The sequence below is a fragment of the Salvelinus fontinalis genome, chromosome 23 (genome assembly GCF_029448725.1).
Source record: "Salvelinus fontinalis isolate EN_2023a chromosome 23, ASM2944872v1, whole genome shotgun sequence".
NCBI classification, from domain to species: domain Eukaryota; kingdom Metazoa; phylum Chordata; class Actinopteri; order Salmoniformes; family Salmonidae; genus Salvelinus; species Salvelinus fontinalis.
Window position 1 is genome coordinate 43,806,096 of NC_074687.1, and position 18,761 is coordinate 43,824,856.

The 18,761-nt window shown below is 44.3% G+C and overlaps 1 protein-coding gene across 4 annotated transcripts in view; it reads right to left on the reverse strand.

Annotated features, from left to right (window-relative positions):
* Window positions 1-18,761, reverse strand: part of LOC129821382 (histone deacetylase 4-like) — a 268,758-nt gene that overhangs the window by 157,084 nt on the left and 92,913 nt on the right. For 3 of the 4 annotated variants that reach the window (XM_055879007.1, XM_055879008.1, XM_055879006.1), the window contains exon 3: window positions 10,608-10,676. In XM_055879007.1, coding sequence (XP_055734982.1) covers window positions 10,608-10,676 — 69 coding nt within the window. Of the gene's footprint in view, window positions 1-10,607; window positions 10,946-18,761 lie in introns of those variants that run through there. The other variant, XM_055879005.1, reaches the window with a different exon arrangement.

An 18,761-nucleotide genomic window follows, 5' to 3' on the forward strand; every position in this document is an offset into this window, starting at 1 on the left:
ACGTCTTGAGAGTTTCAGAGCTTCTAACCATTTTGTAGCATTCAGCTCCCACTGTACGTCGGCTGGTCTATAGAGTTTAAACTATTTTCAGATGTGTAGCCACCGCTCCACGCTGTCTGGTCTCAGTACAAAGTTTCTAACCATTTCGTAACGTTCAGCCCCCGCTGTCTGTCACGCTGGTCTGTATTTTAATTCTTAACGAGTTATTTAAGCACTCTGGCCAAAGGGGGTGTTCCGTCATGCTGGTATGAACACTGAGCTCACTGGGAAATGGATACTGACTGGGCACAAGTTTAGATGAAAAACAATTCTCATTTAGAAGGCTAAAATCACATTGTTATCTTCACAAAAGTATTCTCATATTTAATTAAATAATTTCTACAACATTTAAATGTAAACACGTACACTTTCAGAGTTACCGTTACCTTGATATACCATCCTTAATGACATCACAAAATAATAAACAATGTGACAGGATTCATTTTAGACCCCCCTCCCCTCCCCCGGACCATTCCTAACAGAAATTAATGTTCCACTGTCAAATCTTTGGAAGTTAGAGTTTTTAGGTGGGCCACACTCTCTCTAGACAAAGCATTCCTTTCGTGGATACTGAAAGGCAGAGAGGGAAAGTTCCCACCTGCTTAAATTTACGACCCAGTGTTAAAGTTCAAAGACCGGCACAGACCCCCTTCCCTCTTCTGTGGGAGAGAGGGGGTCTGGCTATCTTCAAACATTTTCCTAACTGATGGATCTTTGATCCACTGTCATGAGAGTCATGACAGATTTATCTGTTAATTTCCTTGTCAGAGAATTGACAGGCAATGGGATGCGTTCAAGAGCGATTGGTTTATTCGACGACACCATTTTGTATACTTCTGGCCCTTCTTTGGACACTGTGTTAAGTAGCCTCCAGACGAGCTTCAATGCCATACAAATCTCCTTCCATGGCCTCCAACTGCTCTTAAATGCAAGTAAATTGAAACTAAATATTTGTATTTGTTTAACACTTTTTTGGTTACTAGATGATTTCATAAGTGTTATTTCCTAGTTTTGATGTCTTCACTATTATTCTACAATGTAGAAAATAGTAAAAATAAAGAAAAACCCTGGAACGAATAGGTGTGTCTAAACTTTTGACTAGTACTGTACATGCTCATATCTCAGATTTTATTCATGCTAAAAGCATGTTTGCATCGTTATCGATATATAGTATGCGCTCAAGGTTATTCATGTGTGTGTAACATCTGAAGACATTTAGATGTTAATTCATGCTGTTGAATTGAACAGAGTGTGAAAAGGCTTCTTCTCATTGGTCAGTTGCATCATGAGTATTGATATTTAAACCCTGTCATTTCTGTATTTGAGAGACAGGGACCGGACAGGGTAAGGAAGGCATGCTGCTGGGTTAACAGGCAATTATTGAGCCTAAGTTTTCTTTTGAGTTGATTAGGCCTACTTTTTGTTCATCGTCCTGTTTATTTCTTTTCGTAAATACTTGTGCAGTCGCCGGCTATATTAATTCTTCACCTCCTAATAAAAAGCGTCACTTTGACAAGAAAAAACCACATCTTCCTCGTATGCCTCCTCACTGTTCAAATCCTACCGGATGGTCAACCTCACAATGACATAATACACTGAGTGGAGGATAAAGTCTGCTTTCTGTATGGGGGTATAAGAGATTAGCCATACTGTTGACATACTGCGAGCAGGTAGCTCAACTAGCTCCCACCCGCACCCAGGTCCACCAGTATCGGTGCCAGACAGGACACACTGGCCGGGGTAAGGGTCCTGCTTTCCTGCGTGTGGGGGGAGGGGACCTTAGGTCAGTGTCTAGGGGGGCAACCTTATCTACCCCTACTCATCTGCAACTTCAAGAATAACAAGACAAAGGGTAAACAGGAAGCTCACGAGTATCTTTTCCCGTCTGTAAAACAGAGCACGTGTCCCAAATGGTACCCTATTCCCTATATAGTGCACCACTAGGTAGTGCGCTATAAAGGGAAGAGGGTGCCATTTGGGACGGGCACAGAGCCTCCGTGCCAGTTGTTCAGCTTGAAACATGCATTAATGATGTGGCAGCGTGTCTGTGAATGTGGTATGAAGAGGACGGGCATGCTCACTGAAAACGGGAAGAGAAAGAGTGGGAGAGTGGGAGAAAGAGAGTAAAAGAAAAGACAAGTGAGTAGAAAATCAATGACAGCCCTCTCCTGATTTATTTTATTTCTCCCCAATTCCGATCGTCTCATCGCTGCAACTCCCCAATGGGCTTAGGAGGTTGAGTCATGCGTCCTCCGAAACATAACCCGCCAAACCTCGCTTCTTAACACCCGCCCAGGTTAACCTGGAAGCCAGCCGCACCAATGTGTAGGAGGAAACAAAGTTCAACTGGCGACCGTGGTCAGCCTGCAGGCGCCCGGCACACCACAAGGAGTCGCTAGAGTGCGATGAGCCAAGTAAAGCCTCCCCGGCCAAACCCTCCCCTAACCCGGACGACAGTGGGCCAATTGTGCGCCGCCCTATGTAACTCCCAATCACGGCCGGTTGTGTCCGGGATCGAACCCGGGCCTCTCCTGATTTTCATACTTGAGTTTTGAAATTTGAATGAATCAGGGTTTATTTGCACAGTGTGCCACTCTTCCTCTCCTTTCCCACTCTTCCCGTCTTTCTCTCTTGGTCTCACTCCCTCACAACACGCTCTCCATTCCTTTGCATCTCAGTTGTTATCTTCTCGCGCCATATCTCCCTCTTCTTCCCCGTCTCTCTATTCTCTCTCTGGGTCTGTCTCTCCAGCACTTAAACGCTCATCTATAATTCAGTGTGCTAAATAAAGAGGCTGCTCAGTGAGATGACTGAGACGAGCCAACAGGGTCTGTCACTTACATTATCTCTCCTCTTTTCTCTCCCCACTCCTTCACTCCCTCTCCACTCCTCCCCCCATCACCTATCCCTTGCTCAACAACAGATTGTCACCACAGGTCTTCCCCCTGGTCCCCAAAAAAAGGAGCGAGGGGGAGAGAGGAGATAGAGAGCGAGAGACAGAGAGAAGAAAGTGAGAGAGGTTAGTAAGAGAGAGTGTGATTGGGAGAGAGAGATTGCTGAAGAGAAAGAGGAAGAGAAGGAAGGTTATTAGGAGTGAGAGAGAAAGAAATTGAGAGAGCATACTGTAGCCAACCCTGGTCTGACAGCCCACTTAATGTGTGAGTGCGTGGGCTGGTGCTAATTTGTGTAAAGAGGGAGAAAGCGGTTTTGGCTGAAGGAGAATGGGCTGAGATTAGTGGACTGTAAAACACCAGCTCCAAACGCATGCACGCGCGCATACACATGCACCCCCCCGTCCTCCCCAACCCCTCCAAAACACCCACACCCACACACACACACACACACACACACACACACACACACACACAAACACACAGAGAGCGAGAGACGCCTAACACGTGATTCAACAAGCTACATACACATGCACCATCAGTTGCGGGGTTCCACTACCCTTACACATCCCAGTTAAGAAATGGAGATCGCGTTACTCTATTAGTGTGAACACAAATCTGTCCCGACCAACCTACTCACCCTTCCCTCTTCCTCCAGTTCCCCAATACCCTCTATACTCTCTCCAGTACACGCCATCACGGCCATTTACAAACAGAAATCTTAAAAATACTTTGTGCGTTAGCTTGAACCTGCCTGGACTTCCAAAGAGTTGCACTTTTGGAGTTGACTAATAATCCGCATGTAGAGTCAATACATTTGGCTTCCACTAACTACTAAAGTAGGCCTATGTATTTGGGGCCAGGTGCTGCTAACATGCTGGAAGGATGTGGGCGAGAACAGCGTTGCGGTTTTCACACGGTGTGATGTGGGCGTCTAACAAGCAGCCCAGTGCGCCTCATCTGCATATTCTATTCATTTTCCCTCCCTCACATTGAGCGATAAACAAACAGAAGTGGGGGAGTTTTCACAAGGCCCTGCTTTGACCTGGGCTGCGTCTCAATCAATCATCTGAAGTGGGGCCAATCCATGGAAAAGGACCCGTAAGCACTAACGTGAAGTTCATAGAAGCCTATCAAAATGGGTGTCAAATGAAAGCTAAGAGTCTATATTTTGGGGAAATGAAGACGTAGATACATTTTCCAACCCTTTTCCATCTTAACAATTAAGCATAAGTTAAAGTTTTGATTTCTGGATAAACAGATTGAAAAGAGGTTTTAGAAAACATTTACCAGAAAAAGTCCTAAAATGTATCAGAAATCCATCAGAACACAAGAAAGTTGAAGTAAAGACCCGTCAACTAATATCAACACTTATATTTAGTTCTGGAGAAAGTGTTTACCTTCTTTAAGTTTAAGTAATATTGCCTTGTGCCTTGTAATTTCGTTACCAAAAAACCCATATACTGTATCTTTGAGATATTTTCTAATTTCTCTCACTCATGAGGGAGGATAAGGAAAGTTCACAGAAGCAGAAGTAATGGTAGACCTGCCAATTAGTTAGTGGTTTAAATCGATATCGATTTTGTTCGATTTTGTTTCTGAATTATTAAGTGATTAAAACAGAGGCACTACACAAATAAAATATATTTAAAACTTGAATTTTGTGGGGGGGTTGCGGTTTTTACATGTAGCCCACAGTAACAAACTAATGAAAATGCTATTGTGCTATTTGAAATAAAATCTAAATTGTATTCTAATGTTACCCGAAGCCTTCATAAACAATGGCATATATGAAATATATTAATAACACTGTTACAATGTTGCAGTAAGAATGACTGTTCATTTGCTTGAAAGGGGTTCCATCGAGGCCCAGCCGTTCTAGTGTTAAGTGATTAAAACTAGTTTTTTTAATTTAAAATAACATAATATCATTGCCATCAGTTTATGTTACTGTAGACTATATGTAAAAAAACAAAAACAAAACACCAAAATTGTAGTTTCAATACATTTTATTTTTGTGAGTGCCTTTGTTACAACTATCAAACAAAAATGTGTTGGAACATGGTAACATCGTATTCTTATAACGACAAAATAAAAACATTTAAATACCCCAACCATTAAGATGCACTGTCAAACGACGCATTGTCACATGATGAAAACATCAGTAGCTGAAACATCGTTATAAAGAGCCTTGATAAATCGTCAAAGTCGGCACAAAAGCAATAATGGCATTATAATGAATATAAGTGTCGATACGATAGTCAAAAATATTCAAATCAGCTCCTGCCTGTGTGTATCTTCACACAATGGCATCAGTTGGATTTCATTTAGCTGTTATCCTTGTCCTAAAAGTTTACTTTCTCTTGCTTGACACACTTTAACATACCTTTGTTTGCTTGTAGTGCATAATCGTATACGTCTTTTCTTTTTTATGTTGCACATTATGATGACAATGAATTTTATTAAACTAAACACACGAAGAACACTTGATAATTACAAAACAACAAACGAACGTAGACTGACCTAAAACATGTGAACTTACATATAACGAAGAACGCACGAACAGGTACACGACTACAAACAAACGATACAGTCCCGTGTGGTAACATATACGGACACAGGAGACAACCACCCACAACAAACAATGTGAAACAACCTCCCTATGTATGTCTCTCAATCAGAGGAAACCGAAAACACCTGCCTCTGATTGAGAGCCATACAAGGTCAATTAATCCTGACACTTAACAAGGAACAAACACAGAGAATGCCCACCCAGCTCACGTCCTGACCAACAAAACAAAGCTATACAAAAGGAAAACAAGGTCAGGAACGTGACATGAGCAGTCAAAATTACTTACTTTAGCGGTTCTCGTGTTAATAATTAATAAACAAAATGACCCCCAAAATCAGTAACTGTATTACTGCAATTGAATTGGCTAAAATTGTAAATCATAACAGTCACAAACCACAGCTGGGCCACCTGCTAATGTCCTCCCTTCCACTGACATACGGTTATTTTCAGCTGATAACTGTTTTCTTGTTTTTCTGTTATTAAAACAGTCTGAGTCTGGACAATCCCTCCCTCTCTCTCCAATTAATGTCACCGATCCCAGCCCTTACAGACACCTACCCATGAACCTCCCCTCTTTCCATTTACTGTAACCAGCATCCTCACCCACAGAGCACCGACCGACACTAGACATCCATGGACGTTGAAACGTAGTTGAAATTTGGTCAGTCCACCCTGGCCTTGATGTTAACATCCACAGACGGACCAGACTGTACCAAATCTGAACCTATCATAGGCGTACAGTACCAGTCAAAAGTTTGGAAACACCTACTCATTCAAGGGTTTTCTTTATTTTCACTATTTTCTACATTGTAGAATAATAGTGAAGACATCAATGCTATGAAATAACACATATGGAATCATGTAGTAAAAGTGTTTAACAAAATCAAAATAGATTTTAGATTCTTCAAAGTAGCTACCCTTTGCCTTGATGACAGCTTTGCACACTCTTGGCATTCTCTCAACCAGCTTCACCTGTAATGCTTTTCCAACAGTCTTGAAGGAGTTCCCACATATGCTGAGCACTTGTTGGCTGCTTTTCCTTCACTCTGCAGTCCAACTCATCCCAAACCATCTCAATTGCGTTGAGATGGGGTGATAGTGGAGGCCAGGTTATCTGATGCAGCACTCCATCACTCTTCTTCTTGGTCAAATAGCCCTTACACAGCCTGGAAGTGTGTTGGGTCATTGTCCTGTTGAAAAACAAATGATAGCTTGAAACCAAAAATCTCAAATTTGGACTCATCAGATCCAAGGATTGATTTCCATCCGGTCTAATGTCCTTGCTTGTGTTTCATGGCCCAAGCAAGTCTCTTTTTATTAGTGTCCTTGAGTAGTGGTTTCTTTGCAGCAATTTGACCATGAAGGCCTTATTCACACAGACTCCTCTGAACAGTTGATTTTGAGATGTGTCTGTTACTGGAACTCTGTGAAGCATTTATTTGGGCTGCAATTCCTGAGATTGGTAACTCTAATGAACTTATCCTCTGCAGCAGAGGTAACTCCCGGTCTTCTTTTCCTGTGGCGATCCTCATGAGAGCCAGTTTCATCATAGCACTTGATGGTTTTTTCGACTGCATTTGAAGAAACTTTCAAAGTTCTTGAAATGTTCCGGATTGACTGACCGTCATGTCTTAAAGTAATGGTGGACTGTCGTTTCTCTTTGCTTATTTGAGCTGTTCTTGCCATAATATGGACTTGGTCTTTTACCAAATAGGGCTATCTTCTGTATACCACCCCTACCTTGTCACAACACAACTGATTGGCTCAAACGCACGCATTAAGAAGGAAAGAAATTACACAAATACCTTTTTAACAAGGCACACCTGTTAATTGAAATGCATTCCAGGTGACTACCTCATGAAGCTGGTTGAGAGAATGCCATAAGTGTGTAAAGCTGTCATCAAGGCAAACTTTTTTGGTTTACTACACGATTCCATATGTCTTCACTGTTATTCAACAATGTAGAACATACAAGTATAGTATAGTACAGTAGAAGAGCACAGTATATTCTACTGTACTCTACTATATTGAATTCTATTCTGCTGTATTGTACTGCACTCTGCTGTGCTGTGCTGTGATGTCCAAACTTGTGAAACATGAGAAGAATGACATTCATATCCATAATTATGCATTTCTGTGTAGTACAGATCAAGGACCCATGATGTAATTCCATTACCGTAATTCCATTACCGGGTGTAAATCCACTTCCTTACTGTAATTCATTAACAAAAATAGATTTTTTCAAACTGAAGATGTCATGTCACAAGTTGACACCCCATTCTTTCTGCAGACATATTTCAATCTTAATTGAAAATAGATGTGTTTGGGCCTCCCGGGTGGGGCAGTGGTCTAGCTGCGCCACCAGAGTCTCTGAGTTCGCGCCCAGGCTCTGTCGCAGCCTGCCGCGACCGGGAGGTCCGTGGGGCGACACACAATTGGGCTAGCGGGTTAGGGAGGGTTTGGCCGGTAGGGATATCCTTGTCTCATCGCGCTCCAGCAACTCCTGTGGCGGGCCGGGCGCAGTGCGCGCTAACCAAGGGGGCCAGGTGCACGGTGTTTCCTCCGACACATTGGTGCGGCTGGCTTCCGGGTTGGAGGCGCGCTGTGTTAAGAAGCAGTGCGGCTTGGTTGGGTTGTGCTTCGGAGGACGCGTGGCTTTCGACCTTCGTCTCTCCCGAGCCTGTACGGGAGTTGTAGCGATGAGACAAGATAGTAATTACTAGCGATTGGATACCACGAAAATTGGTGAGAAAAGGGGATAAAAATGATTTTTAAAAAATATTTTAAAAATAAATAAAAATAGATGTGTTCGCATAAAAGCCCTGATGGGGGGTTTCACAGTCATTTTGTTTCCAAAGTCGGCATTTGCATAGTTCTTCCACTAAATTCGTTTTTGTACATTTTTCTATGGAAATTGTTACAAGTAGTCCTTGTGCATAGAGTTGTATGAATTGTTAAACTTTTAAATCACTGGTTTTTGTTTGGCATACATTTTAAAGGGGGGAAAAAACTGTCAAAGTCTAATTCCGTTACTGTGGAATTGCCCGGTGGCTCTCTCTCGTCTCCAATCCCTCATCCGTACTGCTACCAACGTACAGGGTGGGTGAAAGCTATATTCTACTTCTCTCCTATCCGTGCAAAAGAAAACAGTGAGTTAGCAGGACACTGAGTTGTATCAGGCTCTCACCACTGCTAATCTTGGTCACATTTCCTGTGACGTGTTATTGATGTGTTAATGGGTGTACATTCCCGTGTTGGCGTGGTGTTGGTGTGGATAGGCTGGCTCATCCCATGTTCCTGTGAACCACGAGTGTGGAGCGGGTGCTTAGGTGACGCTACACACACACACACACACACACACACACACACACACACACACACACACACACACACACACACACACACACACACACACACACACACACACACACACACACACACACACACACACACAGCAAGTGGACTCAGAGAGAAACTTCACCGAGTGGGGGCGAGATGTGAAGTCTGGTGATGAAAGAAAGAAAGAAAGGGAGCAAGAGGAGGTCAGATGAAGCGTGTGTTTCACTAAAACGTGTGTGCAGGTTTGAGAGGGGTTACATGGAAACAGTAAATGGATGGTCATGTCGTCTTGGCTTTTAGTGAGCGTCCTCGAGGAGAGAACAAAGGGAGAACTACTGAGTGTCCTCTTACACCGGCCTGACCTGCTGCACTGTTCGAATAGGGACTCCTTTTTGGCTCACTATAACAAACAAAAATCACGTAAACACGTCACACGGCATCACATGCGCACATTTACTACGGTTGTGAAACACACGTCTGCGGTTCTTCAACAGTAACCGGCTAGCCGTCCGAATTTGGAACAAGTCGAGGGGGCTTATTGTCTTTCCTTTGAAGTGTTGGGATGGTCAGATGAGATATGACCAGATTTTCAACAACACCAACTAGACAACCTGCCGGCGAGCGAGCGAGCTAGCCAACCAACCAACCCGTTTTTTCAACCACACCAATCAACCAAGCAACCAACCGATCAACCAGCGAGTTAGCCAGCTAACCAACCAACCAGCTAGCTAGCCAGCCAACCAAGTCAATCAGTCAACGAGCCGACCAACCAGTCCTTCAGCAACCCCAACTACCCATCCAACTTGCCAGATATCCAACCAACCAACCAGCCACACACAAACATACACTGTCAGCCAGCCAACCTGCCAGTATAACACCACCAACAGACACACATTTAGTCTTTCTCTACTCACCAGAGCCAGTTTCTTGCCATGGTGTATGAATAGAAGAAACCCACCAACTAACCACAAAGTATATAAAAGCAGCCCGCAGCCACTAGTGTTGTGTCCTGTGTGTGTGTGTCCTGTGTGTGTGTGTGTGTGTGTGTGTGTGTGTGTGTGTGTGTGTGTGTGTGTGTGTGTGTGTGTGTGTGTGTGTGTGTGTGTGTGTGTGTGTGTGTGTGTGTGTGTGTGTGTGTGTGTGTGTGTGTGTGTGTGTGTGTGTGTGTGTGTGTGTATGGTGAAATAGCATCTTTTCTCACTGGTCTCTGAAATAGTAATTACCAAGCGTCATGCTCTGAGAGGAGTTGGTTTTGTCAGGTTATTTCAAGCCGTTTGACACTTCACTGCACTTTACCTGCACCATCTCACAGCAGCTCTCACAGCATAAATTACCCCCTAGCTAACACATACAGGCAATGATGATAGTATTTAATGATGATGGTAATCCTAGCATGTAACAACACTATCATTAAATGTGTGTGTGTGTGTGTGTGTGTGTGTGTGTGTGTGTGTGTGTGTGTGTGTGTGTGTGTGTGTGTGTGTGTGTGTGCGCACATGCATATGTTATGTGTTTACATGCACGTGTGCTCTACCATAGACTCTGTGTATGTGTTTGGTGGTATGGTTGCATGAGCATGCAGACATGTTGCTCAGTGACCCATTCTTCCTCTGGTCTCTAGCCTTGAGCCAGGCCTGCAGGGACACACATGGTAAGGCATGAGCCCACAGCGGGTCCAACCACATACACACACACACACTCACACACAGAAAGGGAGAGAGTAAGAGAAAGACCAAAAGAATGAAAGAAAAAGATGGTGCTCCTACCAGACTGGATGTGGTTGAGACCAGATGGCTTCAGAAGTCCCAAGGGCTGCTCTTTCCTGGGCAGACCATCTGCAGGGGAGAGAGAGGATGGAGAGTCTGTTTCAAATATGGTCTGCAGCATCGATAACACAGGGGCACACGTATAACCTACTGAGGCCCAGATAAAAGGCTACATATCTCAAAGAGAAAGAGGGAGATGGAGAGAGAGCGAGAGAGAGCGGGAGAGAGAAAGAGAGAGAGAGAGAGAGGGAGGGAGAAGGCGAAAACTAGGGATGGAAGAAGGTAGAGAAAACCAGTTGAATGAGGAGAGGAAGAGGAGGCTTTTGCCTGAGCCTAGTGCTGCAACACAGCCGCATGTATGGTATAACTGCTCTGTTATGACTCCAATGGGATTGGTTCACTGTCTTCAACAAGAGAGAAAGGGGAGGGAGCGAGGGGGTAGAAAGAGGCATGTAAAAATAAACATGTGGGCCGAGTAGACAGACACATCTGATGCATAACATCTGATGCATGTTTGCATGTGCGACCATGTACACACACACAGACACGCACACACATGGAAGGGTGAGGATGATAATTATAGTGGGAACATGAAAAGGCTTTGTATCAGTTCAGGGAGGACCTGGCTATAAATACACCAGTGGGGCAATGGGGGAGTACACCGACAGACTGGCTAAAAAGACAAAAAACAGTGAAAAACATTGTTCGAGTCAGACTTCACAGCCTAAAGATTCAGACACACTTCTGCCACTCACACAACCCAGCAACACTTCAAAACAAACCACTGTATCACTCTCTTTTTTACTCTTCCATCCCTCTCTCCCTTCTTCCCTTCATTCATCCACAACGAGAGTCTGATGGGAAAATCATTCTAAGTGCAATTTCTCCCAAATGGGGCTTGTCTGGGAAAGGACATGTGATGCCAAAGCATGGGCAGCTAGAGGAGACCATGCACCAGGCATACTAGTCTATGGAAAAGAAGACTCACATCAGGTACCTCTCCTCTCCCTTCTACCTCTCTCCTCCCTCTACCACTGCTTCAGTCTCATTGCTTTGACTAGCCAACCTCGGCAGGAGGCAGACAACCAGGGGTGAATAAAGTGAAGGGAGGGCTTAATATTCACGGCACCACTAGGGGTTCTGAATGGGTGGGGGGATTGGGGCACAGTGTTGTTCACTGCAGTAGACATCCGGTGTGATTCTCTTGTCGCCGTGGCAAAGCATCTATCAGCCTATGACATTTTGAAATTCCAACCACAGTGGTTCCTCAACTAAAAGTTTTGAGATTATGCTGCGGGATTTAGAGGTAAATTGTGGTTTAGTACAGTACCCTGCGTCACTGCTTCATTGCTCCAGACCAGCGCAAGGGGGAGTTAGAGCACTGATTACGCTTACTGGAAAATACACTTTCAAAATTAATTAATTAATTAAAATAAATTAATTAATGGAAGAGGCAAGTGGAAGGGGGCAATCAGAGGTCAAGACAGTGTGACGGCCCTGAATATTTCTGAACCGTCTCAGTGCTTCTCCTTCTAATAGGGCGCTTCCCCTTTAATTCCCCATTAAATAGCCAGCATCAGCTGCGCAAAGGTGAAGTTGTGATTGAGACATGAATGAGGATGTGTACTACCTTCAGTTCATGAAGCTTCGCTATTACGTTTGTTTGTTGCCTTACAGTGGGTTTTGTAGCCTTAAAACGAGTTTACCCAGGATTGGATCCACTCTGTGCGTCTGTGGACTACAACTCTCCGTTGGTTTTCGTGGCCTTTTCTCCGCTGGAGATCTGTTGGCGGATTGTCTGACTGACCGACTGACTACAACTTTTTGTACACGGTATTTCATTTGTTTGGGTGATGTATACTGTGATTTATGTAGTTGTGAGGACGTATTATTCTTTGGTTAATCTTTGATACGCTTTATAGTTGTGTTGCAAAATAAGTGTCATTTTGAGTGTATGAATATACTTGGTTTACCCTATGGACAAACGTTGCGTGACTAAGGTCACTTCAGTCACTGAACTTATTTACCGGGCGGGACTCTTTTTATGCCCGAGGTACAGGACATTTCTAAATGATCATAAGTGCATTGATTTGTTATATTGTTGAGTGTGGGTGTGTGTGATCATTTATGTTGTTAATACAACCACGCAAAAGAATACACTTGTTTGAAGTTCTTTCCAATGTTTTAAGGGGTTTATGAAAAGTATATTTCCATCCTTACTTTTAATAAGTCCTTTGTATTGGTGTGACTTGACGGACCAGATGGGACTCATTCCCTCTCAAACTAAAAGGAGAAACCAATGCTTTCTCTGGTAGGCTCAACCTACCTGGCACCCCTAGAAATAACCTCAAGTCAAAACCGTTACATAAAAAATGGCACCCCAGATGGGACCTCAACATTGAGAACTAACCAAAGCAAATCTTTTGTGTGTAATTAAAACAATGGATTCACTCCAAGAAAATGTGCTCATCCATATCATACCTGTCAATGGGAATACACAGGGTCATTCTGACTACCAAGCCAACAATACAAATCATAATGTGAATGGAAATAAAGGAGTTGATTTGGGCCAGAGCCCTGGGAACCTGAATGCTCGGTCTGGACCACAGGCCACAGGTCTAACTAGTAACTCACTTATTGACATGGATCTGTGTGGAAGTACTGAGTTATCCCTCCCTCTGACGCCCAACCTTCCTCCATTGTCTGGTTTATCTCCAGAGATTGTAGTCTTACAACTTCAAGGTGACATCCTTGATATTCGTCAGACTCAACAACATCTCCAAACTCTAATCCACCATAAATTCAAATGTCTGAGTGAAGAGCAACAACAGAGCACCATGGAATTCAGAAACTCCCTGAGTAGTCTAACCCACACTCTGACAGAGCTCAGTGAGAACAGAAGACAGGAAATTACTGGTGCCATGGACAGGCAGTTTGACTACCAACAAAGCCAACTCACTGCCACTCTCCAGTGGCGCCTGCAACATCATCACACTGAGGTCCTCAAGGACGTCATTTCTGTTTTTTCTCCCCTGGTAAACACTGTAGACCACTTGCAGACAGCGCTCTCTAATTGTGTTAAAATGTTGGATGATGTGTCTGTTGACATGGCCTCCATTAGGCACAACTCCTTGCACAGAGCTTCTCTTGTGTCCACTTCTGTTCAGACCACTGAGGGCCAAACGGGCACCTCAGAACAGCCAAGACAAGGCCATGATGCAGCCACCCCTTGCAGGATGCAATCCACCATACATCCTGGTGTTCATTTTCATGGTCCGATAACTCCCTCACCCTCTACTTCCTCAATCCCTCCTAGCTCTTTTGTTCATGGTGATTTGAGTAGACGTCATGTGGGAGCGATGCCCATTAAATTGCAATTTCCCACCTTTGGGAAAAAGGATGACAGTCCTGATCCGCTAATGGATCTGGAAAGATGTGTGGCAGTCTTCTCTGCCGTTGCTCCGGTACCACTAACCCTGGGTAATCCTTCTGATGATCTCCTTTTACAGGCTGTAAGAAGAGCTCAGCTGGAACAGCCAGAGGAGTTAAGGCTGTTGGAACAGCTGCAGAATAATGCTGATGTGTGTACTTCAAAGCTAGGACGCACCGGACTCCTGAAGCACAAAATATCCCTTACACAGGAAATGCCGATCAAGCAAAAGCCATATCGTTTGTCCCCAGCAAAGCTAATAATCCAAAAGGGACTCATTAATGATATGTTGACACAAGATATAATAGAACGTTCCTCCTCTCCCTGGGCTGCTCCTGTTGTCCTCATTCCAAAAAAGACCGGTCGTCTTAGATTTTGTGTAGACTATAGGAAGACCAACAAGGTTTCCCAGACTGATGCCTATCCTCTTCCCACCATCCACGAGATCCTGGAGTCATTGTCTGGTGCTGTTATGTTCACTACCCTTGACCTCAATAGTGGCTATTGGCAGGTTGAGATGGACCAGGAAAGCAAGGACAAGACTGCTTTTGTCTGTGCTGAGGGCTTGTTTTCCTTTAAGGTGATGCCTTTTGGATTAAAGAATGCACCTGCCACTTTCCAAAGACTCATGGAGATTGCGTTAGGTGAGCTCAAAGGGAAGATATGTTTCGTCTACCTGGACGATATAATTATCTACTCCCAGAACAGAGAGCAACACTTTCAAGACCTTCAAGCAGTGTTGGACAAGCTAAGAGAAGCTGGTCTGACAGTGAATATGAAGAAGAGCAACTTCTGCCAAACCTCCCTGAAGTTCCTTGGCCATATTGTGTCTTTTGACGGCATTCATGTGGATCCTGAAAAGACCAAGGCTGTACAAGACTTCCCTGTGCCAACCACACTCAAGGCCCTTCAACGGTTCCTTGGGATGGCTGGATGGTACCATCGGTTTGTGTGGAACTTCTCCCAGGTGGCAGAACCCCTCAACGCGTTGGAGCGAAAAGGAGCGAAATTCCGATGGACGGCAGAGTGCCAGAACTCCTTTGAAACCCTGAAACGACACCTCGTCACACCTCCCATTTTGGGTCATCCCAACTTTGATTGCCCTTTTGTTGTTTACACTGATGCAAGTGATGTTGGACTTGGTGCTGTCCTAGTCCAACAGACTGGACTTGGTACTGAAGAAGTGTTAGCGTTCGCCAGTCGGACATTGAATGGAGCAGAACGGAACTACTCCACAACCGAGCAAGAGTGCCTTGCAGTTGTCTGGGCTTTGGAAAAGTGGAGGTACTACCTGGAGGGAAGACACTTCACTGTGGTCACTGACCATTCCTCCCTTGTGTGGGTGTTCAAGACCAACAAACCAAGCACCAGGCTCATCAGATGGGCTCTACGGTTGCAAGAGTTCACCTTTGCAGTAGAATACAGGAAAGGTAAATACAACACTGTTCCAGATGCCTTATCCAGAGCTCCTGCTTGTGATAATGGTGGCCCTCATCTTACATGTGCTACTGTCCTGTCTAGCAGTCGAGACTCACCCAAAACTGACTTTCCCATCTCTGATGAGGTCATTTGGAAAGCCCAACAGGATGATCCAGAAGTACAGGCTTTGTACCAGACTATCCTAGAAGATGGAGAAAAGATGGTCAACCCTACCACAAAGCTGACCATCATTGAAGACAAAGTCTACCGAGTTGTACAACTACCTCACAGAACACTCTACCAAATGTACATACCTGAAACTCTACGCCTTCAACTGCTTCAACATTTCCATGAAGACCCATTAGCTGGTCATTTGGGCAGGTTCAAAACCTACAAACGTTTGCAAGCATTACTGTACTGGCCACATCTGAGCATGGATGTGAAGTCACACATCCGAAACTGCCAGGTTTGTCAAATGTACAAACCAGAAGGTAGAAAACCTGCTGGCAAGTTGCAGCAAACGGTGGTTACCCGACCTTGGGAAATGTTAGGAGTGGACTTGATGGGTCCATTTCCTAGAAGCTCCAATCAGAATGTGTACATGCTTGTTTTTGTTGATTACTATTCCAAGTGGGTGGAGCTCTTTGCCCTGCGTCAGGCCACAGCAAGGACAGTCTCTAACATCCTTACGAAAGAGATCCTGACTCGCTGGGGAGTGCCTGATTACATCCTGTCTGATCGAGGTTCCCAATTTGTCTCTGATCTCTTTGAGGAGACCTGCCAAAGATGGAACCTGAGACAGAAGTTGACCACGGCCTATCACCCACAGACCAACCTCACTGAGAGAGTAAATCGAACCTTGAAGACGATGGTTGCTTCCTATGTAGGAACCCAGCACAAACACTGGGACAAGCACCTTCACGAGTTTCGATTTGCCCTGAATTCTGCTGTGCAAGAGTCCACTGGAGTCACACCTGCAGAGCTGAACCTAAGTCGTCCCCTCCGAGGACCCTTGGATATGGTGCTACAGCCCCAGCAGCTTACTCCAGACGCTGCTTGCTATGACCAGGTAGTCCATCTCCACGACTTGAGAGCTCTTGTCTCGAAGAACATGATCCAGGCTCGACTCAAGCAGAAGAGAAATTATGATAAGAACAGACGAGACATGCAGTTCCAGCTTCGTGATCGGGTGTGGCTTCGCTCTCATCCTTACTCGAAAGCTGAACAATTCTTCTCGGCCAAGCTCGCTCCTAAATGGCAAGGACCATATAGGATTGTGGAGCAGATGGGCCCTTTGAACTACCGAGTGGTGAAAGAGGACACAGGTGAAGATATGCGCGTTGTCCATGTCTCACGCCTTAAGGCCTGTTACCCCTCGGCTGAGGAATTGGAGGAGATTGAGCGCCGCAAGGTCCTGGATATCTTTGAAGAGGAAAGTGAGGAGACTTTTCTCGGATTCCCAGACCCAGAAGTCTCACGCCTTAATGCCTGTGACCCCTCAGTTGAGGAGCGTGAGCGCCAAAAAGTAATGAATATTTTTGTAGAGGAAAGTGATGAGGAGACCTTTCTCGGTTTCCCCGACCAAGATGTGCCTTCCCGGGCAATGGTCGGCTTTTTCCAGGGGAGGGGGTGTGTGACGGCCCTGAATATTTCTGAACCGTCTCAGTGCTTCTCCTTCTAATAGGGCGCTTCCCCTTTAATTCCCCATTAAATAGCCAGCATCAGCTGCGCAAAGGTGAAGTTGTGATTGAGACATGAATGAGGATGTGTACTACCTTCAGTTCATGAAGCTTCGCTATTACGTTTGTTTGTTGCCTTACAGTGGGTTTTGTAGCCTTAAAACGAGTTTACCCAGGATTGGATCCACTCTGTGCGTCTGTGGACTACAACTCTCCGTTGGTTTTCGTGGCCTTTTCTCCGCTGGAGATCTGTTGGCGGATTGTCTGACTGACCGACTGACTACAACTTTTTGTACACGGTATTTCATTTGTTTGGGTGATGTATACTGTGATTTATGTAGTTGTGAGGACGTATTATTCTTTGGTTAATCTTTGATACGCTTTATAGTTGTGTTGCAAAATAAGTGTCATTTTGAGTGTATGAATATACTTGGTTTACCCTATGGACAAACGTTGCGTGACTAAGGTCACTTCAGTCACTGAACTTATTTACCGGGCGGGACTCTTTTTATGCCCGAGGTACAGGACATTTCTAAATGATCATAAGTGCATTGATTTGTTATATTGTTGAGTGTGGGTGTGTGTGATCATTTATGTTGTTAATACAACCACGCAAAAGAATACACTTGTTTGAAGTTCTTTCCAATGTTTTAAGGGGTTTATGAAAAGTATATTTCCATCCTTACTTTTAATAAGTCCTTTGTATTGGTGTGACTTGACGGACCAGATGGGACTCATTCCCTCTCAAACTAAAAGGAGAAACCAATGCTTTCTCTGGTAGGCTCAACCTACCTGGCACCCCTAGAAATAACCTCAAGTCAAAACCGTTACAACAGCACTGCTCTGAGAAAAGCATGGGGACTGGTCTTGATGAATCAATTTTCACTGAATCTCCGGTTGGGTATTGGTTAGACTACAATTAGGGTGTGGAAATGTTAGGATTATTTTGCTCTTACTGCAGTACTGTAGCCTACTCCTGACCGGTCACGTTGTACAGCGCCATTATGGGCTATTAGCAGGACAATAGACTTTTGCCAAGTAGGAGAGTAGGGAGAACTGTATCGCTAAATGTACAGTTGAAGTTTACATACACTTAGGTTGGAGTCATTAAAATTGGTTATTCAACCACTCCACAAATTTCTTGCTAACAAACTATAGTAACCATCTACTTTGTGCATGACACAAGTCATTTTCCAACAATTGTTTACAGACAGATTATTTCACTTTCACTGTATCACAATTCCAGTGGGTCAGAAGTTTACATACACTAAGTTGACTGTGCCTTTAAACAGCTTGGAAAAGTCCAGAAAATGATGTCATGGCTTTAGAAGCTTCTGATAGGCTAATTGACATCATTTGAGTCAATTGGAGGTGTACCTGTGGATTTATTTCAAGGCCTACCTTCAAACTCAGTGCCTCTTTGCTTGACATCATGGGGAAATCAAAAGAAATCAGCCAAGACCTAAGAAAAATAAATTGTTGACCTCCACAAGTCTGGTTCATCCTTGGGAGCAATTTCCAAATGCCTGAAGGTACCACGTTCATCTGTACAAACAATAGTATGCAAGTATAAACACCATGGAAATCGCAGCCGTCATACCGCTCAAGAAGGAGACGTGTTCTGTC